Source organism: Peromyscus leucopus, chromosome 7 (genome assembly GCF_004664715.2).
Source record: "Peromyscus leucopus breed LL Stock chromosome 7, UCI_PerLeu_2.1, whole genome shotgun sequence".
In the NCBI taxonomy this organism is placed as follows: domain Eukaryota; kingdom Metazoa; phylum Chordata; class Mammalia; order Rodentia; family Cricetidae; genus Peromyscus; species Peromyscus leucopus.
In genome coordinates, this window is record NC_051069.1 from 95,962,623 (window position 1) to 95,989,707 (window position 27,085).

At 39.7% G+C, this 27,085-nt stretch overlaps 1 protein-coding gene across 5 annotated transcripts in view; it reads right to left on the reverse strand.

Moving 5' to 3' along the window:
* Dock3 (dedicator of cytokinesis 3) overlaps positions 1–27,085 on the reverse strand; it is a 351,820-nt gene that overhangs the window by 289,093 nt on the left and 35,642 nt on the right. For all 5 annotated transcript variants that reach the window (XM_028895352.2, XM_028895351.2, XM_028895350.2 and 2 more), the window contains exon 3: positions 15,376–15,416. In XM_028895352.2, coding sequence (XP_028751185.1) covers positions 15,376–15,416 — 41 coding nt within the window. The remainder of the gene's footprint in view (positions 1–15,375; positions 15,417–27,085) is intronic.

Here is a 27,085-nt window from a genome sequence, read left to right on the forward strand (position 1 = left end):
AGACAGGGTTTCTCTGCGTAGCTTTGCGCCTTTCCTGGAGCTCACTTGGTAGCCCAGGCTGGCCTCGAACTCACAGAGATCCGCCTGGCTCTGCCTCCCGAGTGCTGGGATTAAAGGCGTGCGCCACCACCGCCCGGCTCTTTTTTGTTTTTTTATGGGTTTGTTTTTTGATTAATATTTTACTTGGGTTTTTTTGTTTGTTTTTTGTTTTGTTTTGTTTTGGCCTTTTGAATTTTCCTGTTCGGGGGAACGCTACAAGGATGAAGGGTAGATGCAGAGGGACTGGGAAGTAGGTGGGACCGGGGTGCATGGTGTGAAATTTCCAAAGAATCAACAAAAAATTATGTTATAAATAAATGAGATCAACTGTCAGCCAAGAAATCCTTACTGTCAACTTGCCAAACTGTCCTCTTAGTGGCTGTTTTACACACAATCAATGTTGGCTATTCATACGGACTTGGGTGGCAGAAGTGGCTTTCCCTCCCCTAAGGAGCTCCAATAACCAGGTCCCACCCCTGAGGTGGTCCAAGGGCCGGGCCCTGCCCCCAGACTTCTCTAATGGCTGTAACAGCCATTCCCAAAACCCAGAGGTGAGACAGTGGTCACACCATGCCCTACAGAAAAAAAAAAAATCCCAACAATCTCTGAGCTTGCCCCAAGATCAGGCCACATAATCCCTCCATTCTCAAGCCATTCTGGAAAGCTCCACCCACAAGAAATGCCATATAACACTGTCTTCTGTTCAGTTCTCTGCTGCCTCTCACCTGAGCAGAAGCAACCACCCTCCTGGGTTTTTCCCTTCCAACAAATCTCTTGTGTGAGTATGAGATTTGTTGTATGGTATGACTTTGTAGTATTCCTTGGCTCCCAACTGCCAGGATACCTTTCCCATATGAGCAGTAATACTCATAGCCACTCTGAGGACACTCCAACAGATGTAGAGGGCCATTACAACCCTAACTTGGCTGAAGAATAACCACTCCAGATACCTTGCTTAGAAAGCAGCACTCCAGAAGACTAGTCATTTTCATCATACTATACAAGAGGGAGCACTTCCCTCAGTGGTCCAGCTAAAGGATTCTGATTAGCGTAACTACAATCCTTCATTTGCATGAATGGTTACCCTCTCCTGACTATATAAACACACTATCTGAAAGACACCCGTATTGGCCCTGGTGTTGCAAAATTAGGCATAATAAAAGGCTTCTTCCTGATGGGATCTGGATTTTTATCATAAAATAAAGGCTCAGCTGATTAAAAAAAAAAGAAAAAGAAAAAAGAAAAATGGGTGGTAGTAATGGCAAGTGGCAATAACGGCAGCAGCCAGAGTAGTAGTAGTAGTAACAGAAATAGAATACTGGCAAGAAAGTAGCTAAAAAGTTCCAGAGAAAGGTCAGTGGCAGAAATGGTGAGAAAGAGATATCCAAAAGGACAAAAATAGTACAAGTACAGAAATGGCTATGCAGAGCCAAAGGCAAAAGATCTGGGGCAATGATTACTGGAAGAATTCCAAGGAATTGCCAAACTCTAGGATCTTGACACCCAAAGCCCAAGAAATACATACTAACTGCTGTTAGAAGCCATGGGTCTATCACCCAAGGCTTTGGAAACTATGACAGTAGCTGATAATGAGTGCTGCTGCCACTACCTACTGCTAAAAGCTGAAGACAGGACAGATGGCTCAGTAGGTAAAGGCACTTGACACCAAGTCTGACAGATAATCTGAGTTCTCTCTAGGACCCACATGGTGGAAGGAGAGAACTGACTCCCATAAGTTGTCTTCTGAAAACACACAGATATACTTTTTTAAGATGAGGATTATACTAGCTACTAATTAAAGGTCTCTTGCAATCAAAGCCTAGAAAAATAAAGTTGCAACCTGTGCAAAAGACACTGGCCTATAATCTAGCACCACAAGCTACTAGTCCTCAGAACATGGAGCTATAAGCATGTCAACTAAATCCATAAGTCTTTGGCACCCTAAGATTCAGTTCTGTTACACTAGAAGAGCCTCACCTATTAGTGATTATTGTTCTCTCTCTCTCTCTCTCTCTCTCTCTCTCTCTCTCTCTCTCTCTCTCTCTCTCTCTCTCTGTCTCTCTCTGCCACAGAGCACATGTAGATGTCAGATGACATCAGGTGTCACAGGCTTGGCCTTTCACTGTTTGTTTCTCTTATTCACTGTTATGTGTGACGATCTTCCAGAAACACTCTTTCGCGCCCCCATCTCCCAGTAGGAGTACACTGGGTTTACAGGCATGTGCACTACTGCTTCTGGCGTTTTACGAGGGTTCAGGGATCCAAATTCAGGTCATCAGATTGCATAATAAGCACCTGACCAATGAGCCATCTCCCCAGCCTCTATTTAAAATTTCTGTGTGACTGGGAAACAGCCAGCTGACAGGCACTACTATCAGTCTTTTACTCTATCTAAGAGAATGTATGCTTGAAGAAAAGCCTATTAAAATGCCCAAAGCCTTTAGTTTTCATTCAAACTTTATTCAACAATAGAAGGCAAATGTATAAATATTAAAATTCTTTGTCCAAAATATATAACTTGGGAAACATCAGAGAATGCAAAGTGTAAAAAAAAAAATTGATAGAATGAAAATAAAAAATAATCACAATAAAACAAGTCTATAAACATATATATGTATATATTTCAGTATAACAATAGTAATTAAAGAAAAAAGGCTATGAATTTGAGAGGAGGTAGGAAGGACATGGAAGGGGCTGGAGGAAAGGGGGGAAATTATATATTTATGTTTTAATTAAAAAAACTTACTTTATTATCTAGGTGTGGTGGTGTAGTGGCACATGCCTTTTAATCTTAGCACTCAGGAGGCAGAGGCAAGAAGATCTCTATGAATTCGAGGCCAGTCTGGTCTACAGAATGAGTTCCAGGACAGCCAGGGCTACACAGAAAGACCCCATCTCAAAAAAAAAATTAATTTTTAAAAGTCTAAATAAAAATAAGACTCACACTAGTAACTACTACTAAGACATTTACTCTTTAGATATTGCTGACACAGAATAATCAAAATAAGTAATTTATTTATGTACACATTTAAGCCGGAAAGAGATTAATTTTGGAGAGTTATATTCAATGTACACCTCTGCTATGGGATGGTCTGATTGGTCAATAAATAAAACACTGATTGGCCAGTGGCTAGGCAGGAAGTATAGGCGGGACTAACAGAGAGGAGACAAGAAAGAACAGGAAGGCAGAAGGAGTCGCTGCCAGCCGCCACCATGACCAGCAGCATGTGAAGACGCCGGTAAGCCATGACCCACGTGGCAAGGTATAGATTTATGGAAATGGATTAATTTAAGCTATAAGAAGAGTTAGCAAGAAGCCTGCCACGGCCGTACAGTTTGTAAGCAATATAAGTCTCTGTGTTTACTTGGTTGGGTCTGAGCAGCTATGGGACTGGCGGGTGACAGAGATTTGTCCTGACTGTGGGTAAGGCAAGAAAACTCTAGCTACATACCTCTGCATTGAAAAATTTGATATTTATTTATTATTTATTTGTAAAAAGTATTTATTAGGAGCTAGACAGATAACTCAGTGGTTAAGAGCACTGGTTGATCTTCTAGAGCACCTGGGTTCAATTCCAAGAACCCACATGGCAGCTCACAACCATCTGTAACTCCAGTTCCAGTGAATCTAATGCCCTCTTCTCACCTCCACAGGTAACAGGTATGCAAAAGCACAAACAAAAAAGACATACATATAAAATATTTTTTTTTTAATTTTGAAGTAATTACTGATACAATTTAACTCTAAAATCACCGATTCTTAGTGTTTACATGACAGCACATGGTCAAGAGTGGATGATTCAGGTGTATACATGATCTTTCTATATTAAGTAGGTAGGTACCGTTCATATCAACTTTCAGTAACAGACTAAAGATTATGAAATGAAAGATGCATAAACAATGTCTAAATGGAGAGGATTTTGTGGCTGACGCAATAATGCTGTAAGTCATATATAAAATAGGTACTTCAAAAACAAAACCTAGGATAGCTAAAAGAATCCTATATAATAAAGCAACCTCTGGAGGCATCATGATCCTTGTTCTCAAGCTCTACTATAGAGCTATAGTAATAAAAACAGCTTGGTACTGGCATAAAAACCAACATGTGGACCAATGGAATCGAATTGAAGACCCTGACATTAATTCACACACCTATGAACATATGATTTTCGACAAAGAGGCCAAAACTGTACCATGGAAAAAAGAAAGCATCTTCAACAAATGGCGCTGGCATAACTGGATGTCAACATGTAGAATATTGCAAATAGATCCATATCTGTCGCCATGTACAAAACTCAAGTCCAAGCATATCAAAGACCACAACATAAATCCAGTTACACTGAACTTGATAGAAGAGAAAGTAGGAAGTAGTCTGGAACGCATTGGCACAGGAGACCACTTCTTAAATATAACACCAGTAGCACAGATACTGAGAGCAACAATTAATAAATGGGACTCCTGAAACTGAGAAGATTTGTAAAGGACATGGTCAATAAGACCAAATGACAGCCTACAGAATGGGAAAAGATCTTCACCAACCCCACATCTGACAGAGGGCTGATCTCCAAAATATATAAAGAACTCAAAAAGCTAGACATCAAAATACTGAACAATCCAATTTAAAAATGGGCTACAGAGCTTAACAGACAATTCTCAACAGAAGAAAGGCATTTAAGGAATTGCTCAACATCGTTAGTCATCAGGGAAATGAAAATCAAAACAACTCTGAGATATCATCTTACACCTGTCAGAATGGCTAAGATCAAAAACACTGAAGACAGTTTATGTTGGAGAGGATGTGGAGAAAGGGGAACACACCTCCACTGTTGGTGGGAAAGCAAACTTGTACAGCCACTCTGGAAATCAGTATGGCGGTTTCTCAGAAAATTGGGAGTAAGTCTTCCTCAAGACCCAGTTATACCACTCTTGGGCATACACCCAAGGAATGCTCAATCTCACCACAAGGACACATGCTCAACTATGGTCATATCAGCATTATTCATAATAGCAAGAACCTAGAAACAACCTAGATGCCCCTGAACTCAAGAATAGATAAAGAAAATGTGGCACATATACACAATGGAGTACTACTCAGCAGTTTAAAAAAAAAAAGATATCATGAAATTTGCAGGCAAATGGATGGATCTAGAAAATATCATCTTGAGTGAGATAACCCAGACTCAGAAGAACAAACATAATATGTACTTACTCATAAGTGGATACTAAATGGGAGGGAAGGGATGGCCACACTGCAACCCACAACTCCATAGAGGCTAGATAACAGGAAAAGACCCTAAGAGGGACATATGGATGACCTTATGAAGGAGAAGTAGATAAGATCTACATGAGCAGACTGGGTGTAGGGGGGGTGGCAGAGGGCAAGAGTGGGGGAAGATAACATAGGGAAATGGGAGGATCAAGCTGGAACAGGGACAGAGTGGGAGGACAGGGAGGAAGATACCATGATAGATGAGGACATGATAGGAATAGGAAGAGACAGGGTGCTGGGGAGGTTGACCCCACCTTGGTCTGCTGGCACGGTCCAGACGGTTCCTGGACCAGTCTACTCTGGTGACCAGCCTAGCAAATAACCTAGCTGTCATCATAGAGCCTTTGTCCAGTGACAGATGGAGGCAGATACATAGATCCATGGCCAGGCACCAAACTGAGCTCCAGGAATCCAATTGATGAGAGAGAGGAGAGATACTGTAGGCGAGGGACATCAAGATCATGATGGGAGGACGTGCAGAGATGACCAGCCACACTAGTGGAAGCCCATGACCTGTGGACTGGTGGCTATGGAGCCCCCATGGGACTGGACTAGGCCCTCTGGATACAGAAGATGGTTGTTTGGCTCAAACTGTTTGGGGGGCACCAAGGCAGGGGGATCGGGATCTGTCCCTGGTGCATGGGCAGGCTTCTGGAATCCGGTGCCTGTGGTGTGACACCTTGCACAGCCTTGGTGCAGTGGGAAGGGGCTTGGACCTGCCGAGGCTCAGTGTGCTGGGCTCTGCTGACTCGATTTGAGGAATGTGGGGTTGAGGGGTGGCTTGGGAAAGAGAACTGGGGGGCTGGAGAGGGGAAGAGGTGGGTTTGTGGATAGTATGTAGAGTGAGTAGAAAATTTCTTAATAAAGAAAAATGAAAATAAAATAAAATGGGTACTTCGGGAACATTTGAAATTTTCTACTAAATAGTCCAGCAAACGAACCCAAGGTTTTCTTCTGTCCTCCACACACACATGTGCACATATTACCCATTAAAGGAAGGTTAATACTAACTTAATAATACACTGATTATGTTTGTATTAATCAGGAGTTAAGAATCTTGGGCTTGCCGGGCGGTGGTGGTGCATGCCTTTAATCCCAGCACTCAGGAGGCAGAGGAAGGCGGATCTCTGTGAGTTCGAGGCCAGTCTGGTCTACAGAGTGAGTTCCAGAAAAGGCACAAAACTACACAGAGAAACCCTGTCTGGAGAGAAAAAAAAAAAAAAAGAATCTTGGCCTGGAGTTGGGTACTTGCCTAGCCTGCCTGAAGCTCTGAATTCAATCCCAAGTACTACAAAAAAAGAGAAGTCTTGAATCTTATTTGCTATGACAGAAATGAAGAAATTCTTACGTAATTCAGAGAAATTTTCAGATAATCCCTTTTTTAAATTAAATAAATGTATAAATCTACATTTATCAGAGTCACAGACCTAAAAAATGATGAAAACACAACTCTCACATATATCATTTACATCAGATGTAAGAAATTGTTTCTTGAATGTTTCTAATGTATGTTTTAAGCATTGAGCATATTATAGGCATGATTCCATGTTTTATTCAGACTGTGTATGAACTTTGTTGAAAAACAAAACTAAACTGTTTTTAATGTGTTTTGAAAGGGCATACCACGACCAAGTAGGCTTCATCTCAGAGATGCAAGGATGATGGTTCAACATACAAAAATCTGTCAATATAATACACCATATAAACAAACTGAAAGAAAAAAAATCACATGATCATCTTTTGTCAAAAAGCCTTTGACAAAACCCAACACCCCTTCATGATGAAGATCTAGTAGAGATCAGAATTCAAGGAACATACCTAAACATAATAAAGGCAATTTACAGCAAGCAAACAACCAACATCAAATTAAATGGAGAGAAACTCAAAGCCATTCCACCAAAATCAGGAACAAGACAAGGCTGTCCACTCTCCCCATATTTATTCAATATAGTATTTGAAGTTCTAGCTAGAGCAATAAGACAACAAAAAGAGAGCAAGGGGATACAAATTAGAAAAGAAGAAGTCAAACTTTCACTATTTGCAGACGATATGATAGTATACATAAAGTGACCACAAAAATTCCACCAGGGAACTCCTACAGCTGATAAACACCCTCAGTAATGTGTCAGGATACAAGATTAACTCAAAAAAGGCTAGTAGCCCTCCTATATACAAATGATAAATGGGCTGAGAAAGATATCAGAAAAACATCACCCTTTACAATAGCCACAAATAGGGCTGAAGAGATGGCTCAGCCGTTAAAGGCTAGGCTCACAACCAAAAATACAATAGTCACAAATAATATAAAAATACCTTGGAGTAACTCTAAGCAAATGAAAGACCTGTATGAAAAGAACTTTAAGTCTCTGAAGAAACTGAAGAAGATATCAGAAAATGAATAGATCTCCCATGCTCATGGATAGATAGGATTAACATAGAAAAAAATGGCAATCTTACCAAAAGCAATCTACAGATTCAATGCAATCCCCATCAAAACCCCAACACAATTCTTCACAGATTTGGAAAGAATAATACTCAACTTCATATAGAAAAACAAAAAACTCAGGATAACTAAAACAATCCTGTACAATAAAGCAACCTCTGGAGGCATCACCATCCCTGACCTTAAGCTCTACTATAGTAATAAAAAACAGCTTGGTACTGTCATAAAAACCAACATGTGGACCAATGGAATCGAATTGAAGACCCTGACATTAATCCACACACCTATGAACATATGATTTTCAACAAAGAAGCCAAAACTGTACCATGGAAAAAAGAAAGCATCTTCAACAAATGGTGCTGGCATAACTGGATGTCAACATGTAGAAGATTGCAAATAGATCCTTATCTGTTGCCCTGTATAAAACTCAAGTCCAAGTGGATCAAAGACCTCAACATAAATCCAGTTACACTGAACTTGATAGAAGAGAAAGTAGGAAGTAGTCTGGAACGCATTGGCACAGGAGACCACTTCCTAAATATAACACCAGTAGCACAGACACTGAGAGCAACAATTAATAAATGGGACCTCTTGAGCCGGGCAGTGGTGGTGCGCACCTTTAATCCCAGCACTCAGGAGGCAGAGCCAGGTGGATCTCTGTGAGTTCAAGGCCAGCCTGGTCTACAGAGCAAGATCCAGGAAAGGCACAAAGCTACACAGAGAATCCCTGTCTCAAAAAAATAAAAAGGGGGGGGGGACCTCTTGAAACTGAGAAGCTTTTGTAGAGCAAAGGACACGGTCAATAAGACCAAACCACAGCCTACACAATGGGAAAAGATCTTCACCAACCCCACATCTGACAGAGGGCTGATCTCCAAAATATATAAAGAACTCAAAAAGCTAGACATCAAAATACTGAACAATCCAATTTAAAAATGGGCTACAGAGCTTAACAGACAATTCTCAACAGAAGAAAGGCATTTAAGGAATTGCTCAACATCGTTAGTCATCAGGGAAATGAAAATCAAAACAACTCTGAGATATCATCTTACACCTGTCAGAATGGCTAAGATCAAAAACACTGAAGACAGTTTATGTTGGAGAGGATGTGGAGAAAGGGGAGCACACCTCCACTGTTGGTGGGAAAGCAAACTTGTACAGCCACTCTGGAAATCAGTATGGCGGTTTCTCAGAAAATTGGGAGTAAGTCTTCTTCAAGACCCAGCTATATCACTCTTGGACATATACCCAAGGAATGCTCAATCTCACCACAAGGACACATGCTCAACTATGTTCATATCAGCATTATTATTTTTTTTTTTTTTTTTTTTTTTTTTGGTTTTTCGAGACAGGGTTTCTCTGTGTAGCTTTGTGCCTTTTCCTGGAACTCACTTGGTAGTCCAGGCTGGCCTCGAACTCACAGAGATCTGCCTGGCTCTGCCTCCCGAGTGCCGGGATTAAAGGCGTGCGCCAGCACCGCCAGGCCATATCAGCATTATTTGTAATAACCAGAGCCTGGAAACAACCTAGATGCCCCTCAACTGAAGAATGGATAAAGAAAGTGTGGTACATATACACAATGGAGTACTACTCAGCAGTAAAAAACAATGACATCATGAAATTTGCCGGCAAATAGATGTAACTAGATAAAATCATCCTGAGTGAGATAACCCAGATTCAGAAGGACAAACATGGTATGTACTCATTCATAAGTGGATACTAGATGTAAAGCAAAGGATAACCAGAAAACAACCCACAGCTCCAAAGAAGCTAGCTAACAAGGAGAACCCTAAGAGGAACGCATAGATTGCCCTGGGAAGGGGAAATAGAGAAGATCTCCATGAGTAAACTGCGGGTTGGGGGGGGCAATAGAGGGTAGGGGATGAGGGTTGAGAACATAAGTGAATGGGATGGTAGAGCTGGAGCAGGGACGGAGTGGAAGAGCAAGGAAAGAGATTCCATGATAGAGACATCATAGAGATAGGGAGAAACATAGTGCAAGGGAAGTTTCCAGGAATTCACAAAGATGACCTCGGCTTAAACTAGGAGCAATAGTGGAGAGGGTGCCTGAACTGGCCTACTCTAGTAATCAGATTGGTGAATACCCTGTCATCATAGAGCCTTCATCCAGTAACTGATGGAAGCAGATGCAGCGATCCACAGCCAAGTACCAGGCCAAGCTCCAGGAGTCCAGTTGAAGAGAGTGAAGAGGGATCTATGAGCAAGGGGCATCAAGATCATGATGGAGAAACCTACATAGACCACCAAACCAAACTAGTGGGAACTTATGAAATTTAGACCAACACCTGTGGAGCCTCCATGGGACAGGACTAGGCCCTCTGCATAGGTGAGACAGTTGTGTAGCTTGACCTGCTTAAGGGGTTCCCTGGCAGTAGGATCAGGATCCATCCCTGGTGCATGAGCAGACTTTTTGGAGCCCAGTGCCTATGGTGGGACACCTTACACAGTCTTGCTGCAGGGGAGGTGTTTGGACCTGCCTCAACTGAATGTACCAGGCTCTGCTGACTCCTCATGGGAGACCTTGCCTTGCAGGAGGTGGGAATAGGAAGTGGGTTGGGAAGAAAGGCTGGGAGTGTGGGAGGAAGGAGGAGAGGGGAATATGTGGTTCATATGTAAAATAAATAGAAAATTTCTTAATAATAGAAAAAAAACTTCAAATCTTTGAAGAAAGAAGCTAAAGAAGATATCAGAACATGGGAAGATATTCCATGCTCATAGATCAGTAGAATTAACAGTAAAATGGCCATCCTACCAAAAGCAATCTACAGATTCAATACAATCCCCACCAAAATCCCAACACAATTCTTTATAGATTTTAAAAGAACAATTGTTGGTTTTTTTCTCTTTACTCTTCTGGGGGGCCCACCACCCAGCTCCCAAATAAATGACACATGAAGACTTATTATTACTTATGAATGCTCGGCCTTAGCTTGGCTTGTTTCTTGCCAGCTTTCCTTAACTTTAAATTATCTCATCTACCTTTTGCCTCTGGGCTTTTTCCTTTTCTTACTTCTGTATATCTTACTTTCACTCTTACTCTGTGGCTGGTTGTGTGGCTGAGTGGCTGGCCCCTAACATCCTCTTCTCCTTTTCTTGTTCTTTCTTCTTTTCCTCCCAGATTTCTCCTATTTATTCTCTCTGCCTGCCAGCCCCACCTATCCTTTCTCCTGACTCGATATTGGCCATTCAGCTCTTTATTTGACCATTAGGTGTTTTAGTCAGGCACAGTAATACAGCTTCACAGAGTTAAACAAATGCAACATAAAAGAATGCAACATATCTTTGTATCATTAAAGCAAATGTTCCATAGCACAAACAAATTTAACACATATAAAATAATATTCTATAGCAAACAATACTCAACTTCATATGAAAAAACAAACAAAAAAAAAAACAGGATAGCAAAAACAATCCTGTACAATAAAAGAACTTCCAGAGGTATCACCATCCTTGATTCCAAGCTGTACTACAAAGCTATAGTAACAAAAACCACATAAAAACATACAGGTCGATCAATGGAATCAAATCAAAGACTCAGATGTAAATCCACACACCTATGGACACCTGATTTGTGACAGAGAAGCCAAAATTATACAATGGAAGAAAGAAAGCATCTTCAACAAACCGTCCTGATCTAACTCAATGTCAGCATGTAGAAGAATGCAAATAGATCCATATTTATCACCCTGCACAAAACTCAAGTCCCAGTGAATCAAAGACCTCAATATAAATCCAGATATACTGAATTTGATAGAAGAGAAAGTGACAATAGCCTTGAATGCATTGGCACTGGAGACAATATCCTCAACAGAACACTAAGATCAACAATTAACAAATGGGACCTCATGAAATGGAAAAGCTTCTGTAAGGCAAAGGATACTATCCATAGGACAAAACAGTAACCTGCAGAATGGGAAAAGATTTTCATCAACTCCATATCCAACAGAAAGCTAATTTCCAATATATATAAAGAATTCAAGAAACTAGATATCAAAAAAAACCAATAATCCAATTAAAAAGTGGGGTACAGATCTAAACAGAGAATTTTCAACAGAGGAATCTCAAATGGTCAAGAAACAAAGAAATGTTCAACAGCCTTAGCCATCAGGGAAATGTAAATTAAAACAACTTTGAATTCCATCTTGTACCTGTCAGAATGGCTACGATCAAAAACATAAGTGATAGCTCATGATGGAGAGGTTGTCGAGCAAGGAGAACACTCCACCATCACTGGTGTGAGTGCAAACTTTGGAAATCAATATGGCAGTTTCTCAGAAAATTGGGAATCGATATACCTCAAGACCAAGCTATCACACTCCTAGGCATACATATACCCAAAGGACACTCCATCCTATCACAAGGACACTTACTCAACTATGTTCACAATAGCTTTATTCATAATAGCCTCAAACTGGAAACAACCTAGATGCCCCCCAACATCTAGAATAGACAAAGAAAATGTGGTACATTTACACAATAGAGTATTACTCAGCTGTTAAAATGACATCATGAAATCTGCAGGGAAATAGATGGAACTTGAAAAAAAAAAAAAAAGCAGCATCCTGAGTGAGGCAGCCCGAACCCAGAAAGACAAATATGGTATGTACTCACTTATAAGTGAATATTGGCTACAAGGCAAAGGATAACCATGCTACAAGCCACAGATCCAGAGAGGCTAGGTAACCAGAAGGGCTTAAGGGGGACACTTGGATCTCACTGGGAAGGGAAAATAAAATATATTTTGCTGGTAGACTGGGAACGGATAGAAATGGTAACAGGAGGGACCAAGTGGGGGTAGAGGGGGATAGAGAGGGAAGAGTCCTGGAAGAGGCAACTATAAAAGGAGGGCATTTCAGGATCAGGTTGAAACCTAGGTACAATGCAAACTCCCAGGAATCTACAAGGGTGACCCTAGCTAAAACTCCTAGCAATAGGGGATACATAGCCTGAACTGGCGATCTCCTATAACCAGGCAAGAACTTCTAGTAGAGGAATTGAGACACCAACTCAGCTGCATAACCTTCGACCCACAATTTGTCCTGCTTACAAGATGTGCTGAGGTAAACGTGGCACAGAAATTGTGAGAATGGCCAACCAATGACCAGTCCAGCCTGAGACTCATGCCATGAGAGGGAGCCCACCCCTGACACTGCCTGAGTGCTAGGACCCAAAGGATCGATGGCCCAGAGACATAGGATAGAACCAAACACGAATTTCAAAGAAAATCAATGTAATGATGCCTAATGATATCCACCTATACACATAGACTGGTGCCTAACCCAACTGTCATCAGAGAGGCTTCATCCAGCAACTTTTAGAAACAGTTCAGAGACCCACAACTAAACATTAGGCATAGCTCAGGCAATCCTTCAGAAGAGGAAGAGGAAGGATTGTAGGAGCCCAAAGGGGTCAAGGATATCACATGAAAATCCATAGAATCAACTAACCTGGACTCATAGGGGCTGACAAGGCCTGAACCAACAACCAGAGAGCCTGAATGGGACTGACCTAAGCCCTCTGCATATATGTTACAGTTATGTATCTTGGTCTTCTTGTGGGACTCAAGAGTGGGAGCAGGGCCTCTCTCTGACTCTTTACAGGTTTTTGGGACCTTACTCCTCGTATTGGGTTTGCCTTGCCCTACCAAGAGCCACAGAAATATGAAGTAGGAATTCAGCTGACTATGGCAAAGCTAACACCTGGAAGAAGCCAAGCGCCCTTCCAGAGGATAAAGCTAAGACTTAAGGAGTCTTGGTGATATTGGCTTTTGAATATTAGCCATTTCCTACAATGAATTTCTTGTGTGCTAATGTAGCTTTTCCATTTAATTCTCTTTCTAAGAATAGTGTGTTTGATCATTCATTGGGCACAGTTTTTCCCTACACAATTAAGGTATTTGGATAACTTCCCCCAACTGTGTTGACAACAGTCACACAGGCAAGACTTCTCTTTTCCAGGCATTTGTTTCCACTTTTTAGCATTTGAATCAGATATCTACCTTCTGTAATTATCTCTTTAACAACTCTTCAGGGCCAGGGCCATCTCCAGACAAAAGCATTTTATCTGGATACCTCTCAAACATCCAAGGACAGACTGCAGATAGATAAACATCCAGACCACCTGCTAGTCTCCTAAAAATAATGTAAATATCCATATGGAGACAACTGGCAAGGCCAGGCAGACATTAGTATAAAGCCTTGTTTCTTATGCAAATTAAACTCTCCTTTCTCCCATAGCCCAAGTGGTATCTCTAGACTTTAACAATTACTCAGAACAAAAGGGTTTTTATACTCCAGGTACATCAAGCTGTGACACAGGCTGCCTAGCTACCCCAACCCTGCCAGAAAACAGCACAGCCAAGATTAGGCTGAGACAGATACGGATCCAAAGGAAAAGAAAATAAAAGGCAGTTGTATTTTACCCATGACTTGGTGACATAAAACTCCCAACATTTTACCTAACCACTTCTAAAAATATAGTTTGAGCACATAAATTTCCCTTTTTGATCTACTAACCGATTTTAGCCCTTAGTTGACCCCACCTCCTTTAATCACTCCCCTTTTGGGTTGCAAATGAAGCTGACAAACACTGCTCTTTGTGTGGATCTTATGACCCAGAAAATCTGGCATTGCATTGTCAAAGTATTACTGTTTGTAAGTATATATATATATACTGGTACCCCCACAGCACTGGGAGATTTTGACTTAGAAGAATAAAGTGAATGGACTAAAGAACTCTGTGTACTTAGATTCATTCAACAACCCTCACCACTGGTAGCATCTCTTTTGGAACCCTGGGGACTATAAGGGGCTGGACCCCAATAGTCTTTGTTATTGCCCATCCTTAATAAAAGGGGAGGTGCATAGTCTTACTGCAACTTGATATGCCATGTTTGGTTAATATCGCTGGGAGGCCTGCCCTTTTCTGAATAAAAACATAGGAGGAGTGGATGGAAAGGGTGGTACATAGGGGAAGCAGGTAGGAGGGCCTGGGAGAAGAGAAGGGAGGGGAACTGTGGTCAGCATATAAAAAATAATAAATAATAATATAATAATAATGAAACATTAAAAATGTTTCTAGATATAACAATTAAAATATATATTGTTTTATTAAGTTAATAGTAATGGACTGAACACAAAAAATTTGATATATAACATCAGTATTCAATGCAGTCTTATTTAAGTTCACATTTTAAAAAAATTTTTAATATCAACAAAGAAATGCCCAGTTAAACATATTTTCATTTTCCCCACTTTGCATCTTAGCCATAAATTCATCTAAATAGATGTGGTTCCACAGCACTAAAACTATAAATAAGTCAATTTAGTTTTTGTCAAATCTTGAAGAAAACGTACTTAAAGGTATGACTAGGCTTCTTCAAGATAAGCATATAACTATAACCACATTTGCATTTTTTGTGATATTTGAAAAATCATTTTAATACTGCCTGAGCCTTAGAAGACTCTTACACAATTCTGCCAAAAAGATGACTGCAGCTACTATAAAGGATTAAAGATGAACTAGAAAACAGCTGTTATGACTGTTAATAATATATGAGGCAAATCCTACACATTGAGGAACACAATGATAAACTCTCCATTACCTTCACATTAGGCTTCTTTGTTGAAACTCCTCTGTACCAACCTAAAAAGATATTAAAATAATGTTACTGTCATTCTATAAAAGGCATAATAGTTACTTAGAAAAAGCAGGTGAATGTGATATTTTCCTTACTATGCTTTGGCTTCATTAGGATCTACATTGAAGTGCTAGTAGCTTACTCCTGAAGGAATAGGTTTTTATCTTTATTCAGTTTTGGTTTTTATGGCAGATAGGAAATACAGTCCAGACTGTTTCTTGATTCATTCACTCTCCCATGCAGCATACTATACTAATCACTTATTTGTTGGTTGTTATTGTTTCTGTTCAGTTGCTAAAGTCAGTATCCCTACTATTACAGAGAAATCAATCTTTTTCCCTTTCAGCATTTATATACAGCAAAACTAAGAAGATTTCAATTACCCAACAGAAGTATAATTTTCAAGCAAAGAAAATTTTATTGCCAATCTTTCTCAATTCTAATCTATTATTTTCAGAGTTTTGCTATATAGTTCACTAGTGTTTGAGAGGAAACAGCATGTAAAAGTATAAACTAAGAAAAGTACATACAAAAGGAAAATGAAAGTGAAGAGTATAAATAACAGCTAATATTAACTGAGAACTTCTGTTATTAATTTTACATATTGGAATTGAGGGCATTTTCCATGTACTAATCTTCAAATCTCACGACAGTGCTATGAAAGGGGGAAAAAAATCTAAATTTCTCACATGAAAACAATAGACCACAAAAGAACAGAAATTCTGCTTCTTTTAGTAACAACAGCTAAAACAATAAATTTCAGTAATTAGTTTCACAAACTGAGTCTCAATTTCTTCATTGATCATTTTAGATAATCTCCAGCACTTGGGAAACAAAGGCAGGCAGATCTCTGTGGGGTTAAGGCCAGCCTGGTCTACAGAGCTAGTTCCAGGGCATCCAAGGCTATACAAAGAAACCCTGTTTAAAAAAAAAAACCTTAAAAAAAAAACATAATCTTACTATACCTAACATGAATATATTGAGACACCACATGGCAGAATGAGTCTCTCTAAAAACCTTGCAAATGAATGAAGAATACATACATACATACATACATACATACATACACACATACATACATACATACATACACACATAAAGCCATGAATGCTCTAAAGCTACAGTATTCAAAGTTGTGGGGTACTGGGGAAAAAATAGGCAAACAATCTACTGAACAAAAGATAAAATCCATAAACAGACCCACACAGACTTCAACTGACCCTTGACAAAGAAGCAATGGCAACACAATAGGAAAAGGTGTTTTTTTTAGCAAATCGTGCAAGAACAACTGGTATCAACTTGGGAAAATAAATAAATTATATACATATACACTCAGCCCAACCCCCAACTCAGGCAGAGACCCCACTACTCAACCAGAGGTCACACTAGCCACCAGAAGCCCAGGTAGGCCACCTGCCTGTGGGCACCCTACTCTCTTGGTATCCTCCACCCTGTCCTCAATCCCACCATCCTCCTTGTTTCTGTGTCCCAGATCACAACTTGGGCAGAGACTCCCTGCTCAATCAGAGACCCTACCTGCCCAAAGACCAAAGAGGATACAGAAACCAAGGAACAAAACACTCATCCAACAAAGATAAACTCAGAAATCAGCACCTAGACCTATAATCACTCTAAACCCAGATGCCTAGAGGCCAGCTAAGAACACAATCAACAACTGCCAAGGCAACAGTTACCACCAGAGCCCAGCTATCCTCCTACAGCAAGCCCTGAATATTCCAACACAGCTAAGCATAAGAAAACAACCTTAAAACCAACTTTCTGAAGATGACAGAGGTCTTTAAAGAGGAAATTAATAATTCCCTTAAAGAAATTGAGGAAAAGACAATCAAAAAATTAGAAGAAATCAATAAATCCCTTAAAGAAAGCCAAGAATAAACAAATAGTTGAAGGAAACGAATAAAACTGTTCAAGACCTGAAAATAGAAATAGAAACAATAAAGAAAACACAAACAGAAGGAATTCTGGAAATGAAAAATCTAGGTAAGAGAACAGGAACTACAGATCAAACATCACCAACAGAATACAAGAGATGGAAGAGAGGATCTCAGGCATTGAAGACATAATAGAAGAAATAGATACATTGGTCAAAGAAAATGTTAAATTTAAAAGATTCCTGACACAAAACATCCAGAAAATCTGGGACACTAGGAAAAGACCAAATCTAAGAATAATAGGAATAGGGCTGGAGAGATCACTCAGAGGTTAAGAGCATTGGCTGTTCTTCCAGAGGTCCTGGGTTCAATTCCCAGCAACCACATGGTGGCTCACAACCATCTGTAATGACATCTGATGCCCCTTTCTGGCGTGCAGGCATACATGTAGACAGAACACTGTATACATAATAAATAAATAAATCTTTAAAAGAGAAGCAGAATAGAAATAGGAGGAGAAGTATCCCAGCACAAGGGCCCAGAGAATATTTTTAACAAGATCACAGAAGAAAATTTTACTAACCTAAAGAAGGAGATGCCTATAAAGGTACAAGCAGCTTACTGAACACCAAATAGATTGGACCAAAAAAGAAAGTCCCCTTGCCACATTATAATCAAAACATTTAACATAAAGAACAAAGAATATTAAAAGCTGCAAGGGAAAAAGAACAAGTAACATATAAAGGCAGACCTATTAGAACTACACTCAACTTCTTAATGTAGACTCTAAAAGCCAGAAGGGTCTGGACAGATATCCTACAGATTCTAAGAGATCACAGATGCCAGATGGTGAAAACAAGATATTCTGTGATAAAAATCAAATTTAAACAATAGCTATCTACAAATTCAGCCCTAGGGAAAGTACGAGAAGGTAAACTCAAACCCAAAGAGGTTAACTAAACCCATGAAAACACAGGAAATAAATAATCTTACACCAACAATACCAAAAAAAAGGGAAGTATTGTGCACACACACACACACACACACACACACACACACACACACTGCCAACACCACAACCAACAAAATAACAGGAATTAACAATAATTGCTCATTGATATGTCTCACTGTCCAATGAAGGGGCTCTGACAGGTCCAAGCACGGCAAACATGGCTCTGGCAGGTCTTGTACTCCTCTCATACCCTCCTACCTTGCTAAAAACCATTAAGTTACATTCCTAAAACTAGCCACCCAAGTCTATTCCATTATTTGGTCACTTCTACCCCTGAGGCTGACTACCAAGGTCCAACTATCAAACTATGAAAATCCAACAATAAAAACCCCCTTTTGGTCACCCTAATTAACTGTCCAATCAAAATTAAACACCCCATCCTGATACCAGGGTTTTCCTTTTTATCTTTATAAACTTATTAGTATTCATTAGAAATAGTTGAGAGACATTGGTATCCCAGGCTTCTTGACATCACTACTGACAATAGGTAAACTCAAAAGTCTATCCAAATGACTGCATGCAAAAAAGTGTGGTAAATATATAATTACCTCTCCTTTAAAAGAAAGAAAACCCTTAACTGTGCAGGAAGGAAGGGAGGGGAAGAGGGAGAGGGAGAGTCAGTGGAAGGGAGAGAGGGGGGGAGGGAGGGAGAGAGAGCTTCTACTCCTCACAAAAATTAACTCAGCTGGATCATACACCTAACTGTAAAGTGCTAACTATAAACATGCAGAAGACAATACAGGAGAAAACTCCAGTAATATTAGGTACGGTGATGACTTTTTAGATGTAAAACCAAAAGCATGGTTCATTAATAACTGATAAGCTAGACTACATAAAAATGTAAAGTTTTGGCCCTATGAAAAACAAAGAGAGTAAGATAGGCTATTGAGAAGGAGAAAATCTTTACAATGAACATATTTGATAAAATACCATTACCTCAAATATATATGTAAATACCATTACCTTAAATATATATAAAGAATGCACACAACTCAACATGAAGAAAATAATCAGCCAACCAGGTATGGGAAAAGAAAGGGAGGAAAAAAGGAGGGAAAGAAAGAAGAAATGATGGGAGTAGAATGAAGGGGAAGAGAGGAAATCAAATTTAAAGATAGATGAAAGATAAAGCTAGACATCTCACCAAATAAGATATACAGATGATGAATGATAGATCAAAAGACAGTCGTTAATCAACTGATTAAGGAGTTGCAAACTAAAATAGGCTCCAACTACACACTGGACCACCTAAATCTGGAATATTGGTAACACAAAATGCTAGGTAGAACCTTAAAAGTATAGTGTTCATTCATTTATTAACACTACATGAGCAAAATTTAAAATACCATGTTCCCCTGCAGTCAACCTTTTCCCAAACCTTCTTTCCCCACAACCCTGGCAAACACTATCTAAATAGCTTCAAAAAAGTATTATCAGCTGGGGGTGGGGAGGGACGTGGACACACGCCTTGGAAGGAGGTTTTTCAAGACAGGGTTTCTCTGTGTAGACCAGGCTGGCCTCGAACTCAGAGAGATCCACCTGCCTCTGCCTCCCAAGTGCTGGGATTAAAGGCGTGCGCCACCACCGCCCAGCCTCAGGTTAACTTTTTTTAACTTCTAAATATGAGAAAGAGTGGGCAGTAAATGTCTTTCTGTGTCTAGATTACTTCATATACCATGATGTCCTCTAGCTCTATTCACTGTATTGCCAACGAAAGGACTTTCTTTGATCCAGTCATTGTAATAATATTCTATCATGAATACAAAACACATTTCTTTTTTTTTAAGAACAGAAATTAATTTATTGTACAATCTAGATATTATAGTTGGGTGTAATTTCAAGTGTAGTTTTTAGTACAGTGTGGTGAAATGCAAAACACATTTCTTTATCCATTCATTTGTTGGAGAGGTAGAATCCTTATTTTAGCTATTATGAATAGTGCAGCAATAAACATGTGCATACATGAAACTCTCTGTTACACTGACTTCATCTCCTTTGGATAGCAACCAAATACAGGAATAACTGAATCATATGGTAATTCTAATTTTATAGCTTTCTGAGGAATCTCCAAACTGTTCTCCATAATAGCTGTACTAATTTACATTCCTACCAACAGTACATAAGAGTTGCTTTTTTCTCCACAACAGTAGCATTTTTTGTTATTTTTTGTCTGTTTATAATATCTTCTAATTGAAATAACATGGCATCATACTGTAGACTTGATCTGCATTTATCTAACAATAATGATACTGAGCATTTTTCAAATACTTGAGAGTCAATTTTATTTATTCTTTACACCTGCCACCACAACCACAAGTCACATCAAAATTACAACATGCTGTGGGATGTTCTGTATGTCCTGTGGGAGCCCGTTCTTGGGTTCCTCGTGGCTTTACCCAGCAGGTCCGCATAGAGGATGATTAGGACCACGGGGCCCGAGTTGGGCGCCAGATATTGGTTAAATTATTAAGGCTACTCCATGTAGTTAAAAGGAAATTTATTTAATGGCATAACTTACAAATGAAGGAATAGGTAGGTTGAGGGTTCTGGGAAAGACGCAGCAGTAGTCCAGCAATGTTCTCTGGAGAACTCTCCTCTGTTCACCTCTAGCATCCCGGCTCCCAGCAGCAAGAGAGCACGGCACCTCGGGTCTTCAGGCCCTCCCTTGGCCCCGCCTTGTGGGCATGATAGTTACCAAAACCTCAATGGGGGTTGGAACTTCCAGACCAAAGCTGGAATGCCTACCCACTACACAACATAAGTTAAAAAAAAAAAAACCCACAACCAAATATTTCATTGGGAGAAATACTGTTCTTGTTTCAAGTTTGGTTGTTTACAGTCACTGAACAACCTCTTATATGTAGGTCTTCTTGTCTCAAGTGCTTCACTATGTATATGTCAGAACATCGCTCACAGTTTCCTGCCTCAAAACACTGGAAGAAAGAAACACATACAAGGGCTCCCATCAGCACAACACTCAGAGATTCTACAGGCTGATGACTTTGTGATGAAATACTGTCCAGGATGGTCTACATCGAAGACCTATCCACTTATATTTTTCTTCTTAATAATACCCATTCTAACAGGGGTATGATAGCACACTATGGTTTTGGTTTGCATTTCCCTGATGATTTGTGATGCTGAGTATTTTTCACATGCTAATTTGCCTGGCATCTTTAGTTTTCCTTTGAGAAATGTCTACTTGAATCTTTTGTTCAATTTCTAAATATTTGCTTCTTTGATAGTGTGTTCTTTTCATACTCCTGATAATAGTTCTTTGTCACATATATAGTTTGCAAGTATTTTCTCCCATTCTGTAGGTTACATCTTCAGTCTGTTATTTCCCTTTGCTACACAGCAAGCAGCTTTTGAACTTGACAAAAGCTCATTCATTAGCATTTGTTTTTGCAGCATGTGCATTTTAGGCCTAATCTAAAATTTCCCTGCTCAAACCAAAGTCATTAAATGTTTCCACTATGTTTTCTTCTAGAAGTTTTATAGTTTGGGGGGTCTGACATTTAAGTCACCAATTCATTTTAAATTGATTATATAAATAATTTGAGATAGGATCGTATTTCATTCTTCTACAAGCAGAGATATCCAATGCTCAAAATATCCAGGCTAGATGTAAAATGTTCCCCACAGAACTGTGTGTTCCATCACTTGGTTCTCTTTAGTAGTGCCGGTTTGGAGGCTAATCTGAACCTTTCACAAGTGGGACTTAGTTGAAGAAAATGGATGAGCAATTCATCAACAGCTCCAGGAATAACAATGCAAACTCACTTCAAAAACTGTCACTTGAGGGCTGAAGAGATGGCTTCGAAGTTAAGAGCACTGCTTGCTCTTCCAGAGGTCCTGTGTTCAATTCCCAGCAACCACTTGGTGGCTCACAATCATCTATAGTAGGATCTAATGCCCTCTTCTGGCATAAAGTTGCACATGCAGATAGAGCACTCATACATAAAAATAAATAAATCTTTTTTTAAAAAAAAGGAAGAAAAAAACTGTCATTTGAAAGTTGTGAGTTAATCTTGTATCCAGCTACTTTGCTGAAAGTATTTACCAGCTGTAAGAGTTTCCCAGTGGAATTTTTAGGGTCACTTATGTATATTATCAAATCATCTGCAAATAAAGACACTTGACTTCCTTTCCAACTTGTATTCCCTTGATCTCATTTCAGTAGTCTTATTGCTCTAGCTAAGACTTACAGTACTATACTGAATAGGTCTGGAGAGTGGACAACCTTGCCGTGGTCCTGATTTCAGTGGAATTGCTTTGAGTTTCTCTCCATTTAAGTTGATGTTGGCTATGGGCTTGCTGTGAACTGCTTTTATTATGTTGAGGCATGTCCCTTGCATCCCTAATCTCTGTAGCCCTTTTATCATGAAGGGGTGTTGAATTCTGTCAAAGGCCTAATGAGATGATCATGTGGTTTTTGCTTTCAGTTTGTTTATATAGTGGATGACATTTACTGGTTTATGTATGCTGAGCCATCCCTGCATTTCTGAGATGAATCTTACTTGTTCATAGTGGATGAGGGTTTTTTTTTTTTTTTTTTGATGCATTCTTGGATTCTGTTTGCAAGTATTTTATTGAGAATTTTGCATCTATGTCAGTGGTTCTCAACCTTCCTAATGCTGCAACCCTTTAATACAGTTTAATACATGCTGTGGTGATCCCCAAACAGGTCACAACCCACAAGCTGTGAATCACTGATCTATGTTCATAAGGAAAATTAATCTGTAATTCTCTTTCTTTGTTGGGTCTGGGTATCACAGTAATTGGCCTTGTAAAACTAATTGGATATCCAGGTGGTGGTGGTGCACATCTTTAATCCCAGCACTCAGGAGGCAGAGCCAGGCTGATCTCTATAAGTTCGAGGTCAGCCTGGGCTACCAAGTGAGTTCCAGGAAAGGCGCAAAGCTACACAGAGAAACCCTGTCTCCAAAAAACAAAACAACGAAAGTCTCTAGATTTCCCTAGATATCTGTTATGTCCCCATTTTCATCTCTAATTTTGTTCATTTGGATCTGCTCTCTCCATCTTTTAGATAAACTGGCTAAGGGTTTGACAATTTTACTCATTATCTCAAAGAACCAACTCTGTTTCATTGATTCACATGTGTGTGTGCCTGTGTGTGTGCGCGCACACGCTTCTATTTTACTGATTTCAGCCCTGAGTTTGATTATTTCTTGCCATCTATTTTTTTGGGTGTGATTTCTTCTTTTTGTTCCAGAGCTTTCAAGTGTACTGTTAAGTTACTAGTATAAGCTCTCTCCAATTTTTTATGTAGGCACTTATTGCTATGAACTTTCCTCTCAGAACAGCTTTCATTGTGTCTAATATTGGAAATGTGTGTATTCATTTTCATTCAATACTAGAAAGTAATTTCTCAGTTTCTGTCTTGACACATTTTTCATTCAGTAGTGAGTTGCTCAGTTTCCATGAATTTGCAAGATTTCTGTTGTTCTATTGTTGTTGATATCCAGCTTTAATTCATGGTGTCAGATAGGATACAGGGTATTATTTCAATTTTCTTACATCCATTGAGACTTACTTTGTGTCCAAGAACATTGTCAATTTTGAAGAAAGCTGCTGAGAACAAGGTATATTCTTTTGTGTTAGGTCCATTTGGTTTATAACATCAGTTAGCTCGCCAACATTTCTGTCTTAAGTTTTGTCTGGATGACCTGTCTATAGATAAGAGTGGGGTACTGAAGTCACCCACTATAGCTGTGTAAAGGTCAATATGTGATTTAAGCTGTAATAGTGTTTCTTTTATGAACTTGGGTGCCCTTGTGTTTGGTGCCTAGATATAAAGAACTGCAATATCCTCTTGGTGGATTTTTCCTCAATGAGTATGTAGTGTCCTCTATCTCTTTTGAGGAGTTTTGGGTTGAAGTCTATTTTGTCAGATATTAAAATGGCTACACTGGCTTGTTTCTTGGGTCCATTTTCTTGGAATATCTTTGTCCCTCCTTTTACCTTGAGGTGATATCTAAGCTAAGGTGTGCTTCTTGGATGTAACAGAAGAATGGATCCTGAGTTTCGAATCCATTCTGTTAGTTTATGTCTTTTCATTAGGGAATCGAGACCACTGATATTCAGAGTTATCAGTGAGCAGCATCTGTTGATTCCTATTATTTTGTTGTGGTGGTGTGGGGTTTTTTTCCCTCCTTTTGGGGAAAATATAAAACTATATGCAAGTCATAACTTTCCCTCTCTTTCTCCATATTAAGCCACTAAATGTTCTTTTATCTATTCCATTCTTCCTTATTCTTGATGAAAATTCAGACTGTGTTTTATTCTTTTCTAGCTGAGGCTAGTAGATAAGAGTGGCTGACCTGCAATCAAATGTATAGCAGCTGAAAAAACTGAATGAATCTATAAAATATGGGGTGATAAAATCCATATGACATATGACAAGTCTGTTGGTCAGTGTCTTAGGACTTTTATTGCTATGACAAAACACCATAACCAAAAAGTAAGTTGGGGAGGAAAGGGTTTATTTGGCTTAGTATGGTGATATTTTATTTGTGCTGAAATGTGATTTTATTTGTATGTTAATAAATAAAATTGCCTGGGGGTCAGAGCTAATAGCAAGCCATAGCAGAAGTCTGGCAGTGGTAGCACATGCCCTTAATCCTGATCACATGACAGGCAGATCTCTGTGTGTTCAAGGACACCATCAGCATGGAGACACACGCCTTTAATCTCAATACCAAACATAGAAGACCTGGAGGTCTGTATAGACAGGCAGTGATGAGGTCATGTGGTTGGGTGCTGTGGGATGTTCTGTATGTCCTGTGGGAGCCCGTTCTTGGGTTCCTCATGGCTTTACCCAGCAGGTCCACATAGAGGATGATTAGGACCACGGGCCTGAGTGCAGGTGTCTGAGATGGTCTGCACTTGGCTGTGCTGGGGGATGGTCTTTATGGCAAATGTGTTGCTCTGATTGGTCAATAAATAAAACCTGATTGGCCATGGCTAGGCAGGAAGTATAGGCGGGACTAACAGAAAGGAGAAATAAAAGAACAGGAAGGCAGAAGGACCCACTACCTGCCAGCCGCCACCCTGACAAGCAGCATTAAAAGATTCCGGCAAGCCACAAGCCACATGGCAAGGTATAGATTTATAGAAATGGATTAATTTAAGCTATAAGAACAGTTAGCAAGAAGCCTGCCACGGCCATACAGTTTGTAAGCAATATAAGTCTCTGTGTTTACTTGGTTGGGTCTGAGCTGCTGTGGGACTGGCGGGTGACAAAGATTTGTCTTGACTGTGGGCAAGGCAGGAAAACTCTAGCTACAGTTGGGTTTACAACCAATGAGAAGGCAGAACAGAAAGTCAATAAAAGACAGGTACACAGAAAGTCGGTCTTTTTCTCATGGGAAGGACGGCAGCGACATCAGGTGGTAAGAAGGTGGTTTTAGTATCAGCTCTTAGCTACTGCTCTGACCTCTTGGGCTTTTAACTCTGCATTTGGCTCTGTGTTTCTTATTTAATAAGACTGTTACATCTACAGCTTAGACTTCAGCACTGCTGTTCATCATGAAGGAAGTCAGGGCAGGAACTCAAACAGGGAAGGATCCTGGAAGGAGAAGCTGATGCAGACGCCATTGAGGGGTGCTGCTTACTAGCTTGCTTCCCATGGCTTGCTCAGCCCACCTTCTTATAGAACCAGGACCAACAGCCCAGGGATGGCACCACCCACCATGGGCTGGGCCCTCCCCAACTGATCACTAAATAACAAAATGCCTTACAGATAGATCTCATAGAGTCATTTCCTCAACTGAGGCTCCTTCCTCGCATGACTCTAGCTCGTGTCTAGTTGACACAAAAAAACAGCCAGTACAATCAGTTTAAACTAACACACATATAATGTCTTTACATAGTCTCTTATACACAGTAACTCAGTAAATAAGAGACAGTTGACAGGAACAAGAAACACTAAGGCTCTATGTTTGCCTTTTAATGATAAAATTTTTCAAGGAAAGACTAAGCTTATAAAATAAGTCTGAAGTTGCTTAATATAGTGTAGATTCTAGGAGACCAAAAACACACATGTCCAAAGATCTATGTAAAGTCCCTTTTGAAAAAGTTAGGATATACATTTTTTAAAAAAAACAAGTGCAAATCCATACATGAACTAACAACTATGCTTCTATTCTCACCAACAAGATGATTAAAAAAACATACTATTAAGGAGATATATCATTGCAACAAAATGACAATCACTAGACCTGAAACCAGAGATGAATATGAAGAGCTTCACTACCTACAGAAAACAAACGACTCTTCCAATATTAAACAGGAAAGATTTCTTCTCTATAAAACCTGTCCACATTTATCAATAAAGCCTACACTATTCATATATGACTTTATCTATAATCCCCATATTTTGGTATATTGTCTGTATGTATGCATATGTGTGCATGCATGTGCATGTGTATATACAATGTGTATGTGCACCTGTGCATGTGGATGACAGAAGTGGATACTGGATGTCTTCTTCAATCACTTTCCACTTCATTTTTCTGAGACAGGGTCTCTCTAAACCTTGGGCTCACCAACTCATCTAAACTGGCTGGCTAGTGAGCTCCATTGATAGGATTACAAGCATGTAGTCCTGCACCCAGATTTATTTGTGGGTGCCAGGGATCCAATGCTTGCACAGCAAGTACTTTATTGACTAAGCCATCTCTGCAACTATTGGTGAAATTATTAAGGCCACTCCACGTAGTTAAAAGGGAGATTTATTTAGTGGCAT